At 37.0% G+C, this 19,142-nt stretch overlaps 1 protein-coding gene across 4 annotated transcripts in view; it reads left to right on the top strand.

The window, feature by feature from the left end:
* Asb3 (ankyrin repeat and SOCS box containing 3) overlaps positions 1-19,142 on the top strand; it is a 167,198-nt gene that overhangs the window by 123,151 nt on the left and 24,905 nt on the right. For all 4 annotated transcript variants that reach the window (XM_058573151.1, XM_058573157.1, XM_058573154.1 and 1 more), the window contains 2 exons: positions 10,823-11,080; positions 16,622-16,755. In XM_058573151.1, the coding sequence (XP_058429134.1) occupies positions 10,823-11,080; positions 16,622-16,755 (392 nt within the window). The remainder of the gene's footprint in view (positions 1-10,822; positions 11,081-16,621; positions 16,756-19,142) is intronic.

Genomic DNA, 19,142 nt, shown 5'->3' on the forward strand with positions numbered 1-19,142 from the left:
TGGATGATTTATCTTTTGTCCTTGACCTTAAATTTTTCTTAGCATGAACCCATGTCTAGGTGCTATACTGAAATTTTAATAAGAAATCTTTTTGGTTTTGTAATTTTTGCTAAATAAAAAATGGTTACAGTACCTATCTGTAGCATTTTTTCTAATAAGGTGGTTTTAGAAGATAGAAATACTATGTACTTGAGTTCTATAGCAAAAATATGTCTTCCACATTGGATTTTTAACTTCTAAGTATATACGGTTAGGTTATTGATGGTTTCAAATGCTTGAGGGAAAAATTCAACCAGTTCCTAAATTGCACATACCAATAATATAACTGGAAAATTGCCAGGTTTCTTGAGAATTGTGTATCATATTTAGAATGACTCAGTAGTATCTCAATCTTTTTGTGCAGTTTCCCTTCATAATTATTGGAATGTACTCAACAGTTTGTGTGTAGTTTGCCTCTTCTGTAAGTGGAATCAGCATGTAATAATTGTAGGCAAAATAATGAGAGCCTAGTTAAATGAGGTCAAAGTGTTTGAGACAAATTGGTGATAACTATTTAGAACTCTCCTTCAGGATTTCCTGTGGTGTAAGACTGCTGGCAACAAATTCTCAATGTATCTCAAAGCAGCCAGAGGAAAAAAGCATACGTATAGGGTTGTTTTCAGGAACAATGATATGAATGATGGCAGATTTCCTATCAGGAACAAAGAGAAATATAGTAGACAGCAACAAAATTATTAATTTTATGAAAAAATTATACAATTTTAGATTTTCCTTTCTAATTACTATACAAATGATTAACAGTAAAGAGAATACTGTTCGATTTTTTAATCAAAGAAGCACAAATTGAAGAATAAATAAGATAGATTTATAAAGATATATGGGGGAGCATGGGAGGAATAGATGAATTCTAGTTAGGGAAGAGGGGTGGGAGGGAAAGGCAGGGGGCTGGGGATTAGCAAGGATGGTGGAATGTGATGGACATCATTATCCAAAGTATATGTAAGAAGATGCAAATTGGGTGTCAACATACTTTATATACAAACAGAGATATGAAAGATTGTGGTATATATGTGTAATAAGAATTGTAATGCATTCCACTGTCATGTATTTAAAAACTAAAATCAATTTGAAAAAAAAGATATACATAGGTAGAAAACATTCTTACCTCCATATATAGTAGCTTAACTGCTTAAAACATATGAAGTTTTATATATAGGTCCTTAGAAGTAGTTGGTCTCATTTGACTATGGGTTTAGACATTTTATATTTGTTTTAACTAAACTTGAAACTCTTGTTTGTTTTGATTCTATAATACTATGATTTTGATATATTTCTTTTTAGATTTACAGCTCTTTAAAATTTTTAGTTTTAAAGAAGAATAATTTTATTCTTGGCTATCTTCTTTCCATTTGTCTGTACAGTGAACATATGTTTGTTAAGTTAATTACAGTTAAAATTATATCATAAATATTTTTTAAAATGTTGTTATACAACCATCTTTTTTCCATATTTTAATGGTGCATTATAGTTGTACGTAATGGTGGGATTTGTCGTTATATATCCATATATGCACACATATAAAAACGTAATTTGTCATTCCCCAGTATTTCCTCTTTCTCTTCTTCCTCCCTTACCTTGTCCCCTTTTCTCTACTTTGCTTATCTCCCTTAAATTTTCAGGAATCCTCTCACCTCCCTGGGCCACCTTTCTATTTTTCACATATGAGAGAAACAGGAGACCCTTGACTTTCTAAGTTTGGCTAATTTTACTTAACATAATGGTATCAAGTTCCATTCATTTCCTGTAGATGACATAATTTCATTTTTTTAATGTCTGAATAAAACTCCATTATACAACCATCTTAACTGCAGTTTTTGATAACAGTATAATATGTATAATACTTGTTCTTCTGTTATTGTCATTTCTTTTTTAAAGTATTTTGTAGATAATACTGTGGTTAACAATTTTGTAGAAATGGGTTATCATTTCTTTTGAATTTTATCTTTTTACTAAATTCCCAAGGATTACATTGCCGAATAAAAAGAAGTCTAAAAATTTTAACACTTACTTACATATATAAACATGTGTTTATATATATATATTTTTTTTTTTCCATAGTGGGGATTGAACTCAGTAGCCACATCCACAGCTCTATTTTGTATTTATTTAGAGACAAGGTCTCACTGAATTGCTTAGTACCTGACTTCTGCTGAGGCTGGCTTTGAACTTAAGATTCTCCTGCCTCAGCCTCCTGAGCTGCTGGGATTACAAGCATGAGCCACAGTGCCCAGCTAAAAATATGTTTAGATATATTTTATGAACTCCCATTTTTTACCCCAAATACAAGTTGCAGAATCACATCGGTTACACATCCACATTTTTACATAATACCATATTAGTGACCGTTGTATTCTGCTACCTTTCCTATCCCTTACTATCCCCCCTCCCCTTCCCTCTCATCTTCCCTCTCTACCCCATCTGCTGTTGTTTAATTCTCTCCCTTGTTTTTTTTTTTCCCCTTTCCCCTCACAAACTCTTATATGTAATTTTGTGTAACAATGAGGGTCTCCTTCCATTTCCATAGTTTCCCTTCTCTCTCCCTTTCTCTCCCCCCACTCGTCTCTGTTTAATGTTAATCTTTTCCTCATGCTCTTCTTCCCTGTTCTGATCTTAGTTGCTCTCTTTATATCAAAGAAGACATTTGGCATTTGTTTTTTAAGGATTGGCTAGCTTCACTTAGCATAATCTGCTCTAGTGCCATCCATTTCCCTGCAAAATCCATGATTTTGTCATTTTTTAGTGCTGCGTAATACTCCATTGTGTATAAATGCCACAGTTTTTTAATCCATTCATCTATTGAAGGGCATCTGGGTTGATTCCAAAGTCTAGCTATTGTGAATTGTGCTGCCATGATCATTGATGTGGCAGTATCCCTATAGTATGCTCTTTTAAGGTCCTCAGGGAATAGACCGAGAAGGGCGATAGCTGGGTCAAATGGTGGTTCCATTCCCAGCTTTCCTAGGAATCTCCATACTGCTTTCCATATTGGCCGCACCAGTTTGCAGTTCCACCAGCAATGTACAAGTGTACCCTTTTCCCCACATCCTCGCCAGCACTTATTGTTGCTTGACTTCATAATGGCTGCCAATCTTATTGGAGTGAGATGGTATCTTAGGGTGGTTTTGATTTGCATTTCTCTGACTGCTAGAGATGGTGAGCATTTTTTCATGTACTTATTGATAGATTGTATGTCCTCCTCTGAGAAGTGTCTGTTCAGGTCCTTCGCCCATTTGTTGATAGGGTTGTTTGTTATCTTGATGTTTAATTTTTTGAGTTCTTTGTATATTCTGGATATTAGGGCTCTATCTGAAGTGTGAGGAGTAAAGATTTGTTCCCAGGGTGTAGGTTCCCTATTTACCTCTCTTATTGTTTCTCTTGCTGAGAAAAAACTTTTTAGTTTGAGTAAGTCCCATTTGTTGATTCTAGTTATTAACTTTTGTGCTATGGGCGTCCTATTAAGGAATTTGGAGCCCGACCCCACAATGTGTAGATCGGAGCCAACTTTTTCTTCTATCAGGTGCAGAGTCTCTGATTTGATATCTAGGTCCTTGATCCATTTTGAATTTACTTTTGTGCATGGCGAGAGAAAGGGGTTCAGCTTCATTTTGTTGCATATGGATTTCCAGTTTTCCCAGCACCATTTGTTGAAGATGCTATCCTTTCTCCATTGCATGCTTTTAGCGCCTTTATCAAATATAAGAAAGTTGTAATTTTGTGGATTGGTCTCTGTGTCCTCTATTCTGTACCATTGATCCACCTGCCTGTTTTGGTACCAGTACCATGCTGTTTTTGTTACTATTGCTCTGTAGTACAGTTTGAAATCTGGTATCGCTATACCTCCCGATTCACACTTCCTGCTTAGAATTGCTTTTGCTATTCTGGGTCTTTTGTTTTTCCATATGAATTTCATGATTGCTTTATCTATTTCTACCAGAAATGCCATTGGGATTTTGATTGGCATTGCGTTGAACCTGTAGAGAACTTTGGGTAATATCGCCATTTTGATGATGTTGGTTCTGCCTATCCATGAACAGGGTACATTTTTCCATCTTCTAAGATCTTCTTCTATCTCTCTCTTTAGGGTTCTGTAGTTTTCATTGTATAAATCTTTCACCTCTTTTGTTAGGTTGATTCCCAAGTATTTTATTTTTTTTGAGGATATTGTGAATGGGGTGGTTTTCCTCATTTCCATTTCAGAAGTTTTGTTACTGATATACAGGAATGCCTTTGATTTATGCGTGTTGATTTTATATCCTGCCACTTTGCTGAATTCATTTATTAGTTCTAGTAGTTTCTTTGTAGACCCTTTTGGGTCTTCTAAGTATAGGATCATATCATCCGCAAATAGTGATATTTTAAGTTCTTCTTTTCCTATTTTTATGCCTTTAATTTCTTTTGTCTGTCTAATTGCTCTGGCTAGTATTTCAAGGACTAAATTAAATAGAAGTGGTGAGAGAGTGCATCCCTGGCTTGTTCCAGATTTTAGCGGGAATGCCTTCAGTTTTTCTCCATTTAGGATGATGCTAGCCTGAGGCTTAGCATATATAGCTTTTACAATGTTGAGGTAAGTTCCTGTTATCCCCAGTTTTTCCAGTGTTTTGAACATAAAAGGATGCTGTACTTTGTCGAATGCTTTTTCTGCATCTATCGAGACGATCATATGGTTCTTATCTTTAAGTCTATTGATGTGGTGAATAATATTTATTGATTTCCGTATATTGAACCAACCTTGCATCCCAGGGATGAATCCTACTTGATCATGGTGCACAATTTTTTTGATATGCTTTTGTATTCGATTCGCCAGGATTTTATTGAGAATTTTTGCATCTATGTTCATTAGAGATATTGGTCTGTAGTTTTCTTTCTTTGAAGTGTCTTTGTCTGGTTTAGGGATCAGGGTGATGTTGGCCTCATAGAATGAATTTGGAAGAGCTCCTTCTTTTTCTATTTCTTGAAATAGCTTGAAAAGTATTGGTATTAATTCTTCTTTGAAGGTTTTGTAAAACTCCGCTGTATACCCATCTGGTCCAGGGCTTTTTTTGGTTGGTAGTCTTTTGATGGCTTCTTCTATTTCTTCCTTTGTTATTGGTCTGTTTAAATTGTGTGTGTCTTCCTGACTCAATCTGGGCAGCTCATATGACTTAAGAAATTTATCGATGTCTTCACTGTCTTCTATTTTATTAGAATATAGGGTTTCAAAATACTTTCTAATTATCTTCTGTATTTCTGTAGTGTCTGTTGTGATATTGCCTTTTTCATCCCATATGTTAGTGATTTGAGTTTTCTCTCTTCTTCTCTTCGTTAGCATGGCTATGGGTCTGTCGATCTTATTTATTTTTTCAAAGAACCAACTTTTAGTTTTATCAATTTTTTCAATGTTTTTTTTTGTTTCAATTTCGTTGATTTCCACTCTGATTTTAATTATTTCTTGTCTTCTGCTATATTTGCTGTTGTTTGCTCTTCCTTTTCTAGGGTTTTGAGATGTAGTGTGAGTTCGTTTATTTGTTGGTTTTTTCTTTTTTTGAGGAATGAACTCCAGGAAATGAATTTCGCTCTTAAAACTGCTTTCATTGTGTCCCATAGATTCCGGTATGTTGTGTCTGAATTGTCGTTTATCTCTAAGAATTTTTTGATTTCCTCCTTTATGTCTTCTGTAACCCATTGATCATTCAGTAACATATTGTTTATTTTCCATGTGATGCAGGATTTTTCCTTCCTTCTTTTATCATTGATTTCCAGTTTCATTCCATTATGATCAGATATGGTGCATGGTATTATATCCACACCTTTATATTTACTAAGAGTTGCCCTATGGCATAATATATGATCTATCTTTGAGTACGATCCATGTGCTGCTGAGAAGAATGTGTATCCACTTGATGATGGTTGATATATTCTATATACGTCAGTTAAGTCTAGGTTATTGATTGTGTCATTGAGTTCTATAGTTTCTTTATTCAGCTTTTGTCTGGAGGATCTGTCTAATGGCGAGAGCGGTGTGTTGAAGTCACCCATAATTATTGTGTTGTGGTCAATTTGACTCTTGAACTTGAGGAGAGTTTGTTTTATGAACGTTGCTGCACCATTATTTGGTGCATATAAATTGATAATTGTTATGTCTTGTTGGTGAATAGTTCCTTTTAACAGGATATAGTGTCCTTCTTTATTCCTTTTGATTAACTTAGGTTTGAAGTTGATTTTATTCGATATGAGTATGGCCACTCCTGCTTGCTTCCGAGGGCCATGTGAGTGGTATGATTTTTCCCAACCTTTCACCTTCAACCTGTGTATGTCTTTTCCTATCATATGAGTCTCCTGAAGGCAGCATATTGTTGGATTTGTTTTTTTGATCCAGGTTACCAGCCTGTGTCTCTTGATTGGTGAGTTTAGTCCATTAACATTTAAGGTTACAATTGAAATATGATTTGTACTTCCAGTCATGTTTATTTATTTATTTATTTTAGTTTGGCTAGTTTTTACTTTTTGGTTGTTTTCCTCCCCCTTTACTGAGATACCTCCCGCTGTTGGTTTTGGGCACTGTTTTTCCATTCCTCTTCTTGTAGAATTTTGCCCAAAATGCTTTGCAGTGCTGGTTTTCTGGCTGCGAAATCTTTTAGCTTTTGTTTATCGTGAAAGATTTTAATTTCATTGTCAAATCTGAAGCTTAATTTTGCTGGATACAGTATTCTTGGTTGGAATCCATTATTTTTCAGCGTTTGAAATACATTGTTCCAGGATCTTCTCGCTTTCAAAGTCTGTGATGAAAAATCAGCCGTTAACCTAATTGGTTTACCCCTGAATGTAATCTGCCTCCTTTCCCTCGTAGCTTTTAATATTCTCTCCTTGTTCTGTATGTTGGCTATCTTCATAATTATATGTCTTGGAGTTGGCCTATTACAGTTTTGGATGTTTGGGGTCCTGTAGGCTTCCAGGATTTGGCAATCCATTCCATCTTTCATCTCTGGGAAGTTTTCTAGGATTATTTCATTCAATAGGTTGTCCATTCCTTTGGCTTGAATCTCTGTGCCTTCTTCTATCCCAATGACTCTCAAATTTGGTTTTTTGATGAGATCCCATATCTGTTGGATAGATTGCTCGTGAGATTTAAGCATCTTTTCAGTATTGACTATATTCTTTTCAAGTTGATAAACTTTGTCTTCATTATCTGATGTTCTGACTTCTACTTGATCTAGACTATTTGTAATATTCTCGTTAGCATTTTTAATCTGGTTTATGGTTTCTTGCATTTCTAAAATCACTGTTTGGTTTTTTTTTAAGATCTCTATCTCCTGGTAAAGCTCGTTCTTTGCAGTTTGAATTTGTTTGGTTAGTTGGTTTTCAAAATATACTTTCAATTCTTGGATTTGCTGTCTCATGTCTTCTCTCAAATTCCGTTCCATCTGAGTTAGGTATGCCTTGATTTCTTTCCCTGTCCATGTTTCTGATGCTTCTAGGTCCTCCTGTAGATTTAAGTTGTCCTGCATTATCTGTACTCCTTTTTTCCCTGGTTTTTTCATGTTGTTCACGTTACTTTCCAGCTCTGTTTGACTGCTTTGTAACTGCTTTCTCCTATACATTTGTTTTGGCTTTGTTTATATCTGTTGTTTCTCCTTTGTGGTGGGAGATTATGCCTATAGATGTTGGGCTTTATTGTACTTTACAGCTGATTCATTCAATTTATAAAGGGCTTCCGGATTTTGTATGCATATAGTGATTTGTTTTTTGTTCTTAGGACTTTATGTTGGGTGCTATGAAGGTATAAGGGTTAGTATGTCTTGGCTACTTTAGAAGATTGCTCTACTGAAGGGGGATGCTAACCGTCAATTGGATCAGGGTGTTGGTAGTAGCTAGGTATTTAGGAGCACTATAGACGGCCTCGAAACATTCACCTATTTGCATTTAGACAGTTACACGAAATGGAGGACATAATGCTTGGGATGAAAGTTGGGGGGAAGGGGAAGGAAGGTGCTCTTGAAAAGAAAGAAGGAGGGGGAGTTAGATAGCATAGGGGAGAATGGAAAAAACAATAAAACTTGGAAGGGGAGAGAAAGAGAGAAAAAGGGAGAGAAAAAATAAAATAAAATAAGAAATAAAATTAGGTCTTAGAGATCCATTTTCTTCTCTTCCCGTAGGCAAAGCTGTGCCCTCCGGGCTGAGATTTGCCCTCAATGTGTCAACAGCAATCCCTGTAAGGCGGCTCCTGGGAGTCTCTCAATCCTGTTGGTCCAGAGCCGTTTCACTTCTACAGCCCCTCCTCCCCTTCCTCCTGCCAGCCAGCCAGGTCCTGTGCACCGGAGGAGGTTCTCCAAGGATTTGGTTACACTTTCAGCCCCTCTGGGTGCTCTATTTCCCTAATGACTGAGCACTCTCTCTGTCATTCATCTAAGCCCCAGTGCTGTGGGGCTGTGTTCTGGGAGTCAATAGTTTAATTTTTCCGGACCCCTTTGGTGGGCACACCTTCGGAGTCTGGCGGCTAAGACCATTGGTGTCGCCACTGGTGGTAATGGGAGTTGGGGGTCGAGGATCCCATCTGCTTCCCTCAGCCCCTACAATCACGACCACTCCGCTGGCAGTAGGGGGAGTTGGGGGTCTGGAGTGTCCTCTGTTTCCCTCCGCCCTTACTGTCACGCCCTCTCAGTTGGCGGTTGGGGGAGTTGGGGGTGGGGAGTCTTCTCTGCTTCCCTCCGCCCCTACAGTTACGCCCACGTCACTGGCAGTATTGGGAGTTGGGGGTCGAGAGTCCTTTGGCCCTTACAGTCACGCCCACGGAGAGATTTTGAAGATTCCTGGTTGTTTGTATCTGATGCGGGTGGGAGTCACACACCTGCTAAAGTAGATTCCGCTGGGAAGGAATCTCTTTGGCCGAACTTTGGTGACTTCCCCTCTCTGCAATGGCAGGCCCCTGCCTCCTTGCTGGAGTGTCCGAAGGGAGGGGTGGAACTGGCTTGTCTCTGGTCTGACCCAATCTCTGGTTTTAGTTCCCAGTTCGCTATTTCATAAAGGCTTGGTTAGATTTCCTTCACGTCGTCTCAGGGGGGGGAGCCCTTTGCCCGGTGGGCGGGGCCGTGCACAGTGGGGGCGGGGCCGTTAGCAGAGCTGGGAGGGCACAGGCCGTCTGCCGGGCGGGGACCCTTCTCGCTGCGCGGGCCGCGGGGGCCGCCTGCAGAGCCGAGCCTGTGCTGGCCGGGGGCGGGGCCGCCAACAGAGCCGGGAGGGCAGGGGGCCCGTTTGCCGGGTGGGCGGGGCCGTTAGCAGAGCCAGGAGGGCGCAGGCCGTTTGCCAGGCCAGGCGGGGACCCTTCTCGCCGCGCCGGCCGCCAGGGGCCGCTTGTAGAACCTGGTAGGAAGTGGCCTCGTGGCTAAGAGCCGGGCGGGCGGGGTGGTCCATCACAGAGCGAGCGGGGCCGCCAGGAGAGCCAGGATGGCGGGAGCCGTCTGCCGGGCCAGGCGGGGACCCTTCTCGCTGCCCCGGGTCGCCGGGGGCCGCTTGCAGAGCCGGTTGGGCGGTGGCTGCGGGATTGGACCTCTGCGCCCGCGTGGCCGGCCAAGATTCACTTGTCTGGGGCCAACTGTCACCTCTAATATAACTTACTACTCCCTGGCAGGTCTCCTTTCAGCGGAATTTTGCTAGAAGTTCCTCAGTAGGTAGAATGTAGCTGTTTTAATGGGTGTTTCTGATCCGGTTAATGTGGAGATACTGAAAGTGCTGCTTCCTTGCCGGCAGCCATGTTGGATCTCTAGATATATTTTATTTTAGATGGTATTTTACTTAATATTTATTTAGTTTACAAATGTTTACATAGTGCCAGTTCTTTGTTCTAGAAAGGCTAAGTAACTTACTCAGTGTCTGGCTTCAGAGTTGATGCTCCTTATACTTTGTAATCATGCTTGTTTTAATACTCTTCCCCTTTGCTCTCAAAAGAATTACATCATTTTCAGTCAGTTTTATCATAACCTATCATTATTGGATAATAAAAAAAATTTTGATGATAAGTTTTTTCAGAGTAACCAATTTAATAGGTATAATATGAAATCTTTTTTCTATAAAAATGCTTGAAAAGGAAGATTAATTTTAAAATGTAAAGCTTTAAGTTAAATTTTTGTTCATTTAAAAAACATTTCTGTATGATGTTTTTCCTCCATTATAAATCTAAAAGTAACAGGTGGTTGGTTGGCCAAGGCTATTGCTAAAGAAAATGATATTTTGGAGATTCCCAGAATAAATCATCACTCTTCATGGACAGATAGAATTGTTTATTGATTTTGTTTAGCAAGTGTGTTGTAGTAGAGATTCTTAATTGTGCAAAAATATTATAATTGAGAACGATTTTGTCAATGCTAATTTCCTAGATCAAGTATTTATTGAAGACAAATGTTTTAAATTATAAGAATAGTACTTGATCACAGTTGAAAATTACAAACAACACAAGAGGGTTGAAAAAGAGTTCCCATCACCTAATCTTAGTTCACTAGATATATAAAAACCATCCTGTATCCAGCTACCATTCTTCTTCAGCTATAATACTATTAACAGTTTTTAATAATAATGGTAATTATTATTATTATTATCCAAAGTACAGGTAAGAAATGAATTGATGTGAATATACTATGTATACAACCAGAGATATGAAAAATTGTGCTTTATGTATGTAATAAGAATAGTAATGCATTCTGCTGTCATATATAAATTTAAAAAAATTAAGAATTATTATTTGTTATGTAAGAGCCTAACTTTTAATTTTTTTTTTTTTTTGGTGGTGAAGCTGTGAATTCTTTGGAATTGTGAATATTCTTTTGAAATATGGAGCCCAGCTAAATGAACTTCATTTGGCATACTGCCTGAAGTATGAGAAGTTTTCAGTGTTTCGCTACTTTTTGAAGAAAGGTTGCCTGTTGGCACCATGGAACCATATATCTGAATTTATAAATCATGCAATTAATGCACAGATAAAATACAAGGAATGGTTGCCACATCTCCTGCTTGCTGGATTTGACCCATTGACTCTACTCTGCAGTTCTTGGTAAGAAATCCTATGTTAGTGGGCCTTAATTCTTATTTAAATAACTAAGCTACCATTAAGTTTCCCCAGTTTCTTGAGATCTCTGGGTTTGGAAGAGGGAGTGTATATATGTTTATGAGTTTTGACTGTCATGATAGGGTTAAAATGAAGGAAGGAGTTGGGAGCTGCAAATAGTGAAATTAAGCATAGAGGCCTAGAAAAGGTGACTGGTAGAAGTGGGTAGAAAGAGATAGATGCCAGTGAGAGGGATATTTCTTCTGCTTCTGGCTATCCCTTATGCCTCTCTTAAAATGCCTGTGACATAAAAAGGAATGATTGTAGCTGCTTTGAAGATTCTGTTATCTTTCACCAAACTATATTGGATACTCCTGCCCTACAGCATCTTGTCATTTTGAAATTTTTCTCCCTTATTAAAATAATGATTTCTGAAGTGTCTGAGGATATAATGTGTTTACTTGATGTAGTTTTGTAGTAGGCAGTCCTCTATAAGGGATTATTATTAATGCTGAGTCAGGATTTTTGTTGGGCAAGAAGAGGAAGACTATTTGTGCAAGCCTCCAGCCTTTGCAGAAATTGTTAATGACCTGAGACACATAATTTTTTCAGTGAGAGGACCCTTTCCTGATATTCAAGTCAAGTGAAAAAGTAGAATAGAAGTCTCCAGGGAAATAGAAGACATTGTTTTGTAGAATTTCAATAGAACATCTACTAGTTTTCATTTTGTACTTCGAAAACTAGCATTCACTAAAGTAAAATTTAGACAAATGCTGAGATATTTCAGCTTTTTTCCTCTCCAAAGAGGCTTTCTTTGAGAGTGTAGGCATATAGTGCCTGTTGCCACTGCTGGTGAGATTAATTTGTATTTATGTGAACTCCACCTTCCTCCTAGTGCCGCCTTCTTTATATGAAGATTGGGTCTGTATTTGGCTGTATACCAGTATCTCACGTTTTTAATGTGTTTGCCATAGAATTCAAAAATTTTCACTAATGGGACTGTTATCTTTCTGACACTATGGATTTCAGACATGTGGTTTGTGAGGAAAAAAGTACTTTCTGTTAGATGGTTTGGGGCATACAGAAGTAAGAGCAAAGTTGAGATAAATGTTCTGATCTTACCTTAACTTTTGTTTATAGTTTATAACAGTTTCAACCCCTTAGTTGTATTTTTTTCCATCAGCTGTTTAATAAATAAATAGTTGTTTGTCAAATGCTCATGGTTGCTATTCCTTTTATACCTTTCCTAATATATTACTTTTTGCAAAGCTTCACTTTTTTTTTTTAAGATAATTGAAACTTACGGCTGAGTTACTGACATATTTCTGATTTTTTATTTTATTAGAGCTTTATAGTTATGCAGTAATTGGGTTCATCCCAGCAAACTCATACATGTGTGGAATTCAGTTTCAATTCATTAGTTCCTCTGTCCCCCTTCTGTCCTTTCTTCCCTCCTGTTTTCCTTCCCCTGCTAGACTTCCTTTTGCTAGCCTATTTATTTATATATATTTGGTTCTTTTTACTTATATATAAAGGTGAAATTCCCTGTGGTATATTATACATGCATGTAACATGATTTTTTAAAAATTAATTTTACGGGGCTGGGGTTGTAGCTTAGCGGTAGAGCACTCTCCTAGTACATGTGAGGCCCTGGGTTCGATTCTCAGCACCACATAAAAATAAACAAATAAAATCAAGATATGTGTTCATCTACAACTAAAATATTTAAAAAAAAGAATTAATTTTGCATTGCTTTGCCTTTCCTATCCTGCCACTTTGCCTCTTGGTCTTCTACTTCTATTCTTCCCTCCCCCTTTCATTTCTTTTACTCAGTCTTCTATATATGAGAAAAAACATTCAGCTTTTGAGTTTTTGAGTTTGGCTACTTTCACTTAGCATCATGTTCTCCATTTTCATCCATTTATTGGCATGTTATAATTTCATACTTTTTTATGGCTGAGTAGAACTTCATACTTGTCTATTTGTCTTAATAGCTCCCCCTTACATGCACACATGTGTTATTAAGGACACAGTTAGTTATTAAGAAAGTTATTTAAGTATTCTTAACTGAATTTCACAATTGGTTTTGGTCTCTGGACAGATAGCTGCAGTTGCCCCTCACCATTTTAGGATTCACTCCCAGACAGTGCTGTAAATTGAACTGAACACGTGGGGTAGCTGTGGTCAGTCTGGACAGTCTGATCCCTTCATCTTTTTACCCCACGAAGTGCTTCCAAGGCATCCAATTTCTTGTTTTTTTTTTTTTTTTTTAAAGAGAGAGAGAGAGAGAATTTTAATATTTATTTTTTAGTTTTCGGCGGACACAACATCTTTGTTTGTATGTGGTGCTAAGGATCGAACCCGGGTCGCACGCATGCCAGGCAAGTGTGCTACCGCTTGAGCCACATCCCCAGCCCGGCATCCAATTTCTTATCAGTCAGTCATATTTACTGTGTTTCTCTACTGAAGCTATAACTCCGGGGAAAAGCTCTACTGCTTGTCACTCCACTAGAAACTTGGGAAACAGGTGGGTGAAGAAAAGGGGTTTATGCAAAGCCAGCTTTTAGGTAGATAGAGACCTTTATGTTTTAAATCTTCATCTTCAGGGGGCTCAGAGGCCCAGAAAGATTTTATAAGAGAAAAAGGTGGCACAGTGGAACAAAAGGCAAGTATTACACATAGGTAGACTTAGCTAGAGAACCCCAGTTTCAGCCTCCTTGGCATCTTTTCTCAGCAGGAGGAATTAAGGCATGGAGGAAAAACGGTTACCAGAAAGTTGCTTTTAATTTCAAAGGAACTGTTTCAGAGCTATTAACTGACACCATGTGACTTGCCCAGTACTTTCAACCTTCATGCTCTCCCCGGTTTTTATTTATTTATTTATCTAATCAAAACTAAGGATACTGCCTGACACCCTGTAAGCATTATTTTAAGTTTCTGTACTCCTGTTAGTTCATGTATAATACAAGGGAGTAGGTGCTATTGTTATCTTTATTTTACAGAGGAGGAAATTGAGGCAGAGTGTTCAATATTCTTGCTCAAGCTCACAAATTAGCTCTGGAGTTTTGAGTTAAATTTGAACTCAGACTCCTACAGTGTGGCTCATACATATCTCTGTTCTTTACCACTCTGCTGTGCTACCTTAGCCTTACGAATCCACAGCAATGAAGTAGTAGTATCACTGATTATAAGTTTTTTTATTCTTTGCCAAACCTGGAGGATTCATGCCAATCTTTCTTGGTCCTTTCTGCTCCTAAGTTATGAAAACCCACACAGGAAAAGAGAATTAAACCTTGTGTCTTTGCCCAGCCAATTAGATAAACTGTGACTGCCTGTATGCAGAGGGACTGTTTAGCTTTATTCTCTTAGAGGGTTTTGTGAAGTATATTCTCATTTCCCTAGTTCTGATACAGCTTCCCCACCCTAAATGTAAATAGTTGAGAATTTTTGTGGTTGTAAACCACTGGTTGTATAGCTGTATTTATTGAATATGTTGGAATACAGAGAGTTAGGAACCAATAAGCTACAAATTATTTTAAAGTAAGTTGTAAAACTTTCAGCTGTCTGAATTGAGAAAGCCAATTGCATATATTTTGCTACTAAAGACTAACTTTAGTCACTTTATATTCATTAGAAAAAATACAATGGAAAATTTCACTTTAGAAATGAAAATACTTAATATGGTCAAATTTTTGTTCACTGATCTTTTATTTAATAGATAAAGCCAATGTTTACACTGAATATGATAAATGTTTTGCTTTCTTTGATCAAATTTACACTCAAAGAGCTGTTATAAGAAAAATTCTCCTGTAAAAATACCAGTATGTTGTTAAAGTAGATTTTGGTTGTTTCTTATTTATATTGCATGCAAGCCTGTCATGTAAATTATAAATATCTTTCCTAGGTATCCCTTGTCTTAAACAGTCTTCAAAATGCATCTGACTGAATAATTGCCTGTCACAGTATAATCTGTGAAGTAGAAATATTTTTATCAACTTTAAAGCAAGAATTAAGTCTCCCCCGCCCCCCCCCCGAAAGTAATAGGAGAATAATAGAAAGCAAATGTCATCTGTGCATTTTGTTGATTAACTGTCACTCATTTATCCTCATACAACTGCTTTGTACAATGTAATGGTCAATGTAGTGCAATAACAATAAATTTTAGTGGCATTATCAGTGTTGGTAAAATAAACTCACCATTATATTAACTAAAGCTGTACAAACAGATTTGCTTCTCATGTGTGTTCTGATAACTGAATAAAATGATTTTGTGTTGGGTCACAGTGAGTCTGAAAGCACATTAAGGCAGAAAAATGAAACCATTAAAAAAGAAATAAGGAACCAAAACCAAATAACCTTTGGTATGGTGCTCCAAGAATGCCAAGGAAATTGTTTGTCTTTGAATATATTTTATCCTTTTATTAATCTCAGTATTCCTGATAAGTTGTGATTTCACTGAGAACTGAGAAGAAGTAAAATCTTTTCCCAAGGCATTTGTCTTACATTTATTGTATATTTGCATATCTGAGAATTAACAGTTTAATAATTCTCATACTCTAATCAGTCATTTCAGGGATACTTTGACTCTAAATTACTAAAAATAAGTTGTGTTTGAAATGACAAGTTTAGAGTATTATATAGTTTCTGTTTTTTCTTCTCCGTCTTTCCCTTCTTCAGTTGTTACTGTAATGTCTCCCAAACAATTTACCTTGGGAAGATTTTCTGTTTCTGTAGTAATTACTAGAGGTCCTGTGTTAGTCAGCTTTTCTTTACTGTGACCAAAAAACTTGACACAAAACAACTTAGAGGAGGAAAAGCGTTTTTTGGGCTCATGGTTTCAATCCATGGTTGGCTGACTCAGTTGTTTTGGGTCTTAGGAGAGGCAGAGAATCATGGTGGGAGGGCATGGTAGAGGAAAGCTGTTTGTCTTTTGGGTGTGTTGGTAGGGAATCTGTATAATTTTGAAAGAACAAAGGAAGAACTGTTTGTATGGAATCACTTCTTTGAATCCTTAAAGACAAATCTTATTCTAGTACATCTTTTATGTCTGAATCTATAATGAGAAATGAGAATAGCTGTACATTCCTGGAAATTGGGTATAACCAAGCCATCTTTCTTGTATACTCAGTTTAGCAATAACTTGAGAGTGCTTGGGCTTTGTCCTTTCAGGATTATTAAATGATGTGTGTAAGGATGACCAAACTACATTTGGCAAGATGGTTGGGAGGAGATGATGGTAAGTCCACTATGATACTGGTACTGTTTCCAATGAGAAGGGAAGTTCTACTCTAGTAGAGAATAGAGCTTCCTTTTATTATCTCTTGGACAACTACACACACAGTCAATTTCCTTTTTAGTAGGAACCTGTTGATGATTATTCATATCCACCAAACTTATCTTTAGTTACATGAATTCTTTCTGTCTCCTATTTTTTGTGCCTTCCTCATTAAGATATAAGCATAGATTTGTAGTATATGTTTCTACAACATAAGGTGAAGCCTATGTGTATTTTGTCTCTGATGACTTGTTAACATCTTATTAATGTAGGATTGACTCAGTCAGCGATGACATTCTCATCTTCACTTTGGAATTTACTAATTGGAAGAGACTACCTCCAACTGTTGAAAAGATGCTCTCTGCTCGTGCCTCAAACTCCTCCTGGGTTCTGCAACAATGGATTGGTAAGAAAGAACAATTTTAAACACACTTTACTGCTTTTCCTTCTCATGCTTCTCTGTATTGTAATTTTAAGTTAAAAAATTTGTTGGAGAACACATAGTAAATTGGATATAATTTACATTTTCTTATATGGAGAAAGGATTGAATTGTTGGGGAAGATAATTTCCTTTAAAAAATTATATCTGATTTTTATTTAAGTTTAGCCTAAAGATCATGTAAAGAAAAGTAGACGTTTACTGACATTTTAATTTTTAAATAAGTGTTATGTAAACAAAGTGGATCCTAAAAATCAGCTTTTTAAAAATTTAGTTTGTGATCAGAAATATGCTAAACTTAGTTTTGCTTTTTGGAATATGGGTGGATTTATGTTCTCTCTGTATCATTTTATCATCTCTAAGAGGAAATGACACCATCCTTTACTTACACCTCTCTACTGATTCTGTGTCTGTCTGTTGTCTTTACTGATTCTGTGTCTGGCATAGTATAATTATGGAGGTAAGCTGGGTGAAAATTCTGTAAATTTGCTGATATTTAAATGACAGTTTTAAAAACATTTTCAACTTACCTTTACTCATTAAAACTTTTTCAAGCTAATTTAAAGCTGATTATCAAATTTTTGATTAAAAAAATTAAAGAATATGCAGTGGGATTTTGCACAAGAAAAGTAGTTTAAACTAAACATGTATGCAAAGTTTTCCTATTTTTCAGATTTATTTTACTTTGACTATATTTTTTTAACTAGATTATATGTCTTATGTTAGAAAAACTATTTCTTCACTGCTATTTTTACTTAAAATAACTCATCATAAAACATTTTAAGATAGGCTTTTAACAAGTGAACATATGCATATGTAGAAATGTATCTTCTAATTTATTGGAAAACTATATTTAAGTAAATATTTTTAATCCAAAACATTCAGGAAAATATGCTCTTGCACCAAGGTATATTTAAGCTGTTAGGTTTTTTTTTTTAAAGGAATCTGATAAGAATCTCTTGAGTCTTCTAGTTTAGAATTTCTTACTGATAATGTTGGAAAACTGACTTGCATGTAATTTTTATTTTCTTTTGGTGGTACTGGAGATTGAACCAGGCATGTTGTACCACTGAACTATATATATCCCTAGCCATTTTTTTTTTTTTTTTTTTTAGTTGATGGACCTTTTTTTAAAATTTATTATATGTGGTTCTGAGAGTTGAACCCAGTGCCTCACACATGGTAGGCAAGTGCTCTTCCACTGAGCCACAACTCCATCCCCCATTTTTATTTTTAATTTTATCACAGGTTCTTGCTGAGTTGCCCAGGCCAGCCTTGAACTTGCCATCCTTCTGTCTCAGCCTCTCTAATAACTGGGATTACAGGTGTGTGTCACCACATCTAGTCACTTGCATGTAATTCTTAATGTTAAGAATTTACTCTGATTTTAACTAATTATGTATCTGCAGCAGAAGAGAGCAAATATCTATTCAGAACGGATAGAATATGTGACAGTGGATTTGGGAACAGTCAAAAGAGGGAACATATACCTAATGGGGAAATTATTGCAGTGTTATCAGTTAGTAAAGATATGTGAGAGTTTACTCTGAAGATCTTAACATATGGCAGGCTTGTCCAGATGAAGGTAAAAATTGAGCATGGGTATATTACCTTGCAGTAGACTAAATCCATCAAGAGCTTCTTGTTTAATTAGGCACTAGGCAGACCTTGTGTAGCGTAAACATCATCATCTCTTAAGAGGATTTTATGCTGGCTGAAGATTTGCAAAAGTCTTTCTCAAAGGTATTAAGATAGCTAATGCTTTTCTAGTCTATTTCTCTAGCTAAGACCGTTTTTCTTGGTTCCAGTTCCATATAGCCAATAGCCTTTTGGATAGCTTCACTTGGTATCTCACATTTTGACATATTCAAAAATTGAGCATTCATTTTCCTATAAATTCTTCTGTTCTTTCTGTCTGTTTCCTGGTTCAGAAGGTGAGATGGTTTGGGAGTGATATTTACAAAGAGAGTGAGTTTAAGCCAGGCAGCCATTCGGAGCAGTGGTTTTAGGGGTTGAGTATGATTTTTGTCCCCAGAAGAAATTTGACAGTGTCTGCACACAGGTTTTGATTGTTACAACTTATAAGGGTGCTCTTGTCATCTAGGGGGATGTTTAGCAGCCAGGGAAGCTGCTAATCATCCTACATTTCACTGGACAGCCTCCCACAACAGTTATTCAGCTGCAATGTCAGTAGTGGTGAGGTTAAGAAATCCCAAGCTAGGGACTGGGATTGTGGCTCAGCGGTAGAGTGCTCGCCTAGCATGGGTGGGACCCGGGTTCGATCCTTAGCACCACATAAAAATAAAGGCATTATGTTGTGTCCATCTACACCTAAAACATAAATATTAAAAAAA

This window comes from Marmota monax, unplaced genomic scaffold (genome assembly GCF_021218885.2).
Source record: "Marmota monax isolate L192 unplaced genomic scaffold, Marmota_monax_Labrador192_F-V1.1 WCK01_AAM20220418_F8-fsc00015, whole genome shotgun sequence".
In the NCBI taxonomy this organism is placed as follows: Eukaryota; Metazoa; Chordata; class Mammalia; order Rodentia; family Sciuridae; genus Marmota; species Marmota monax.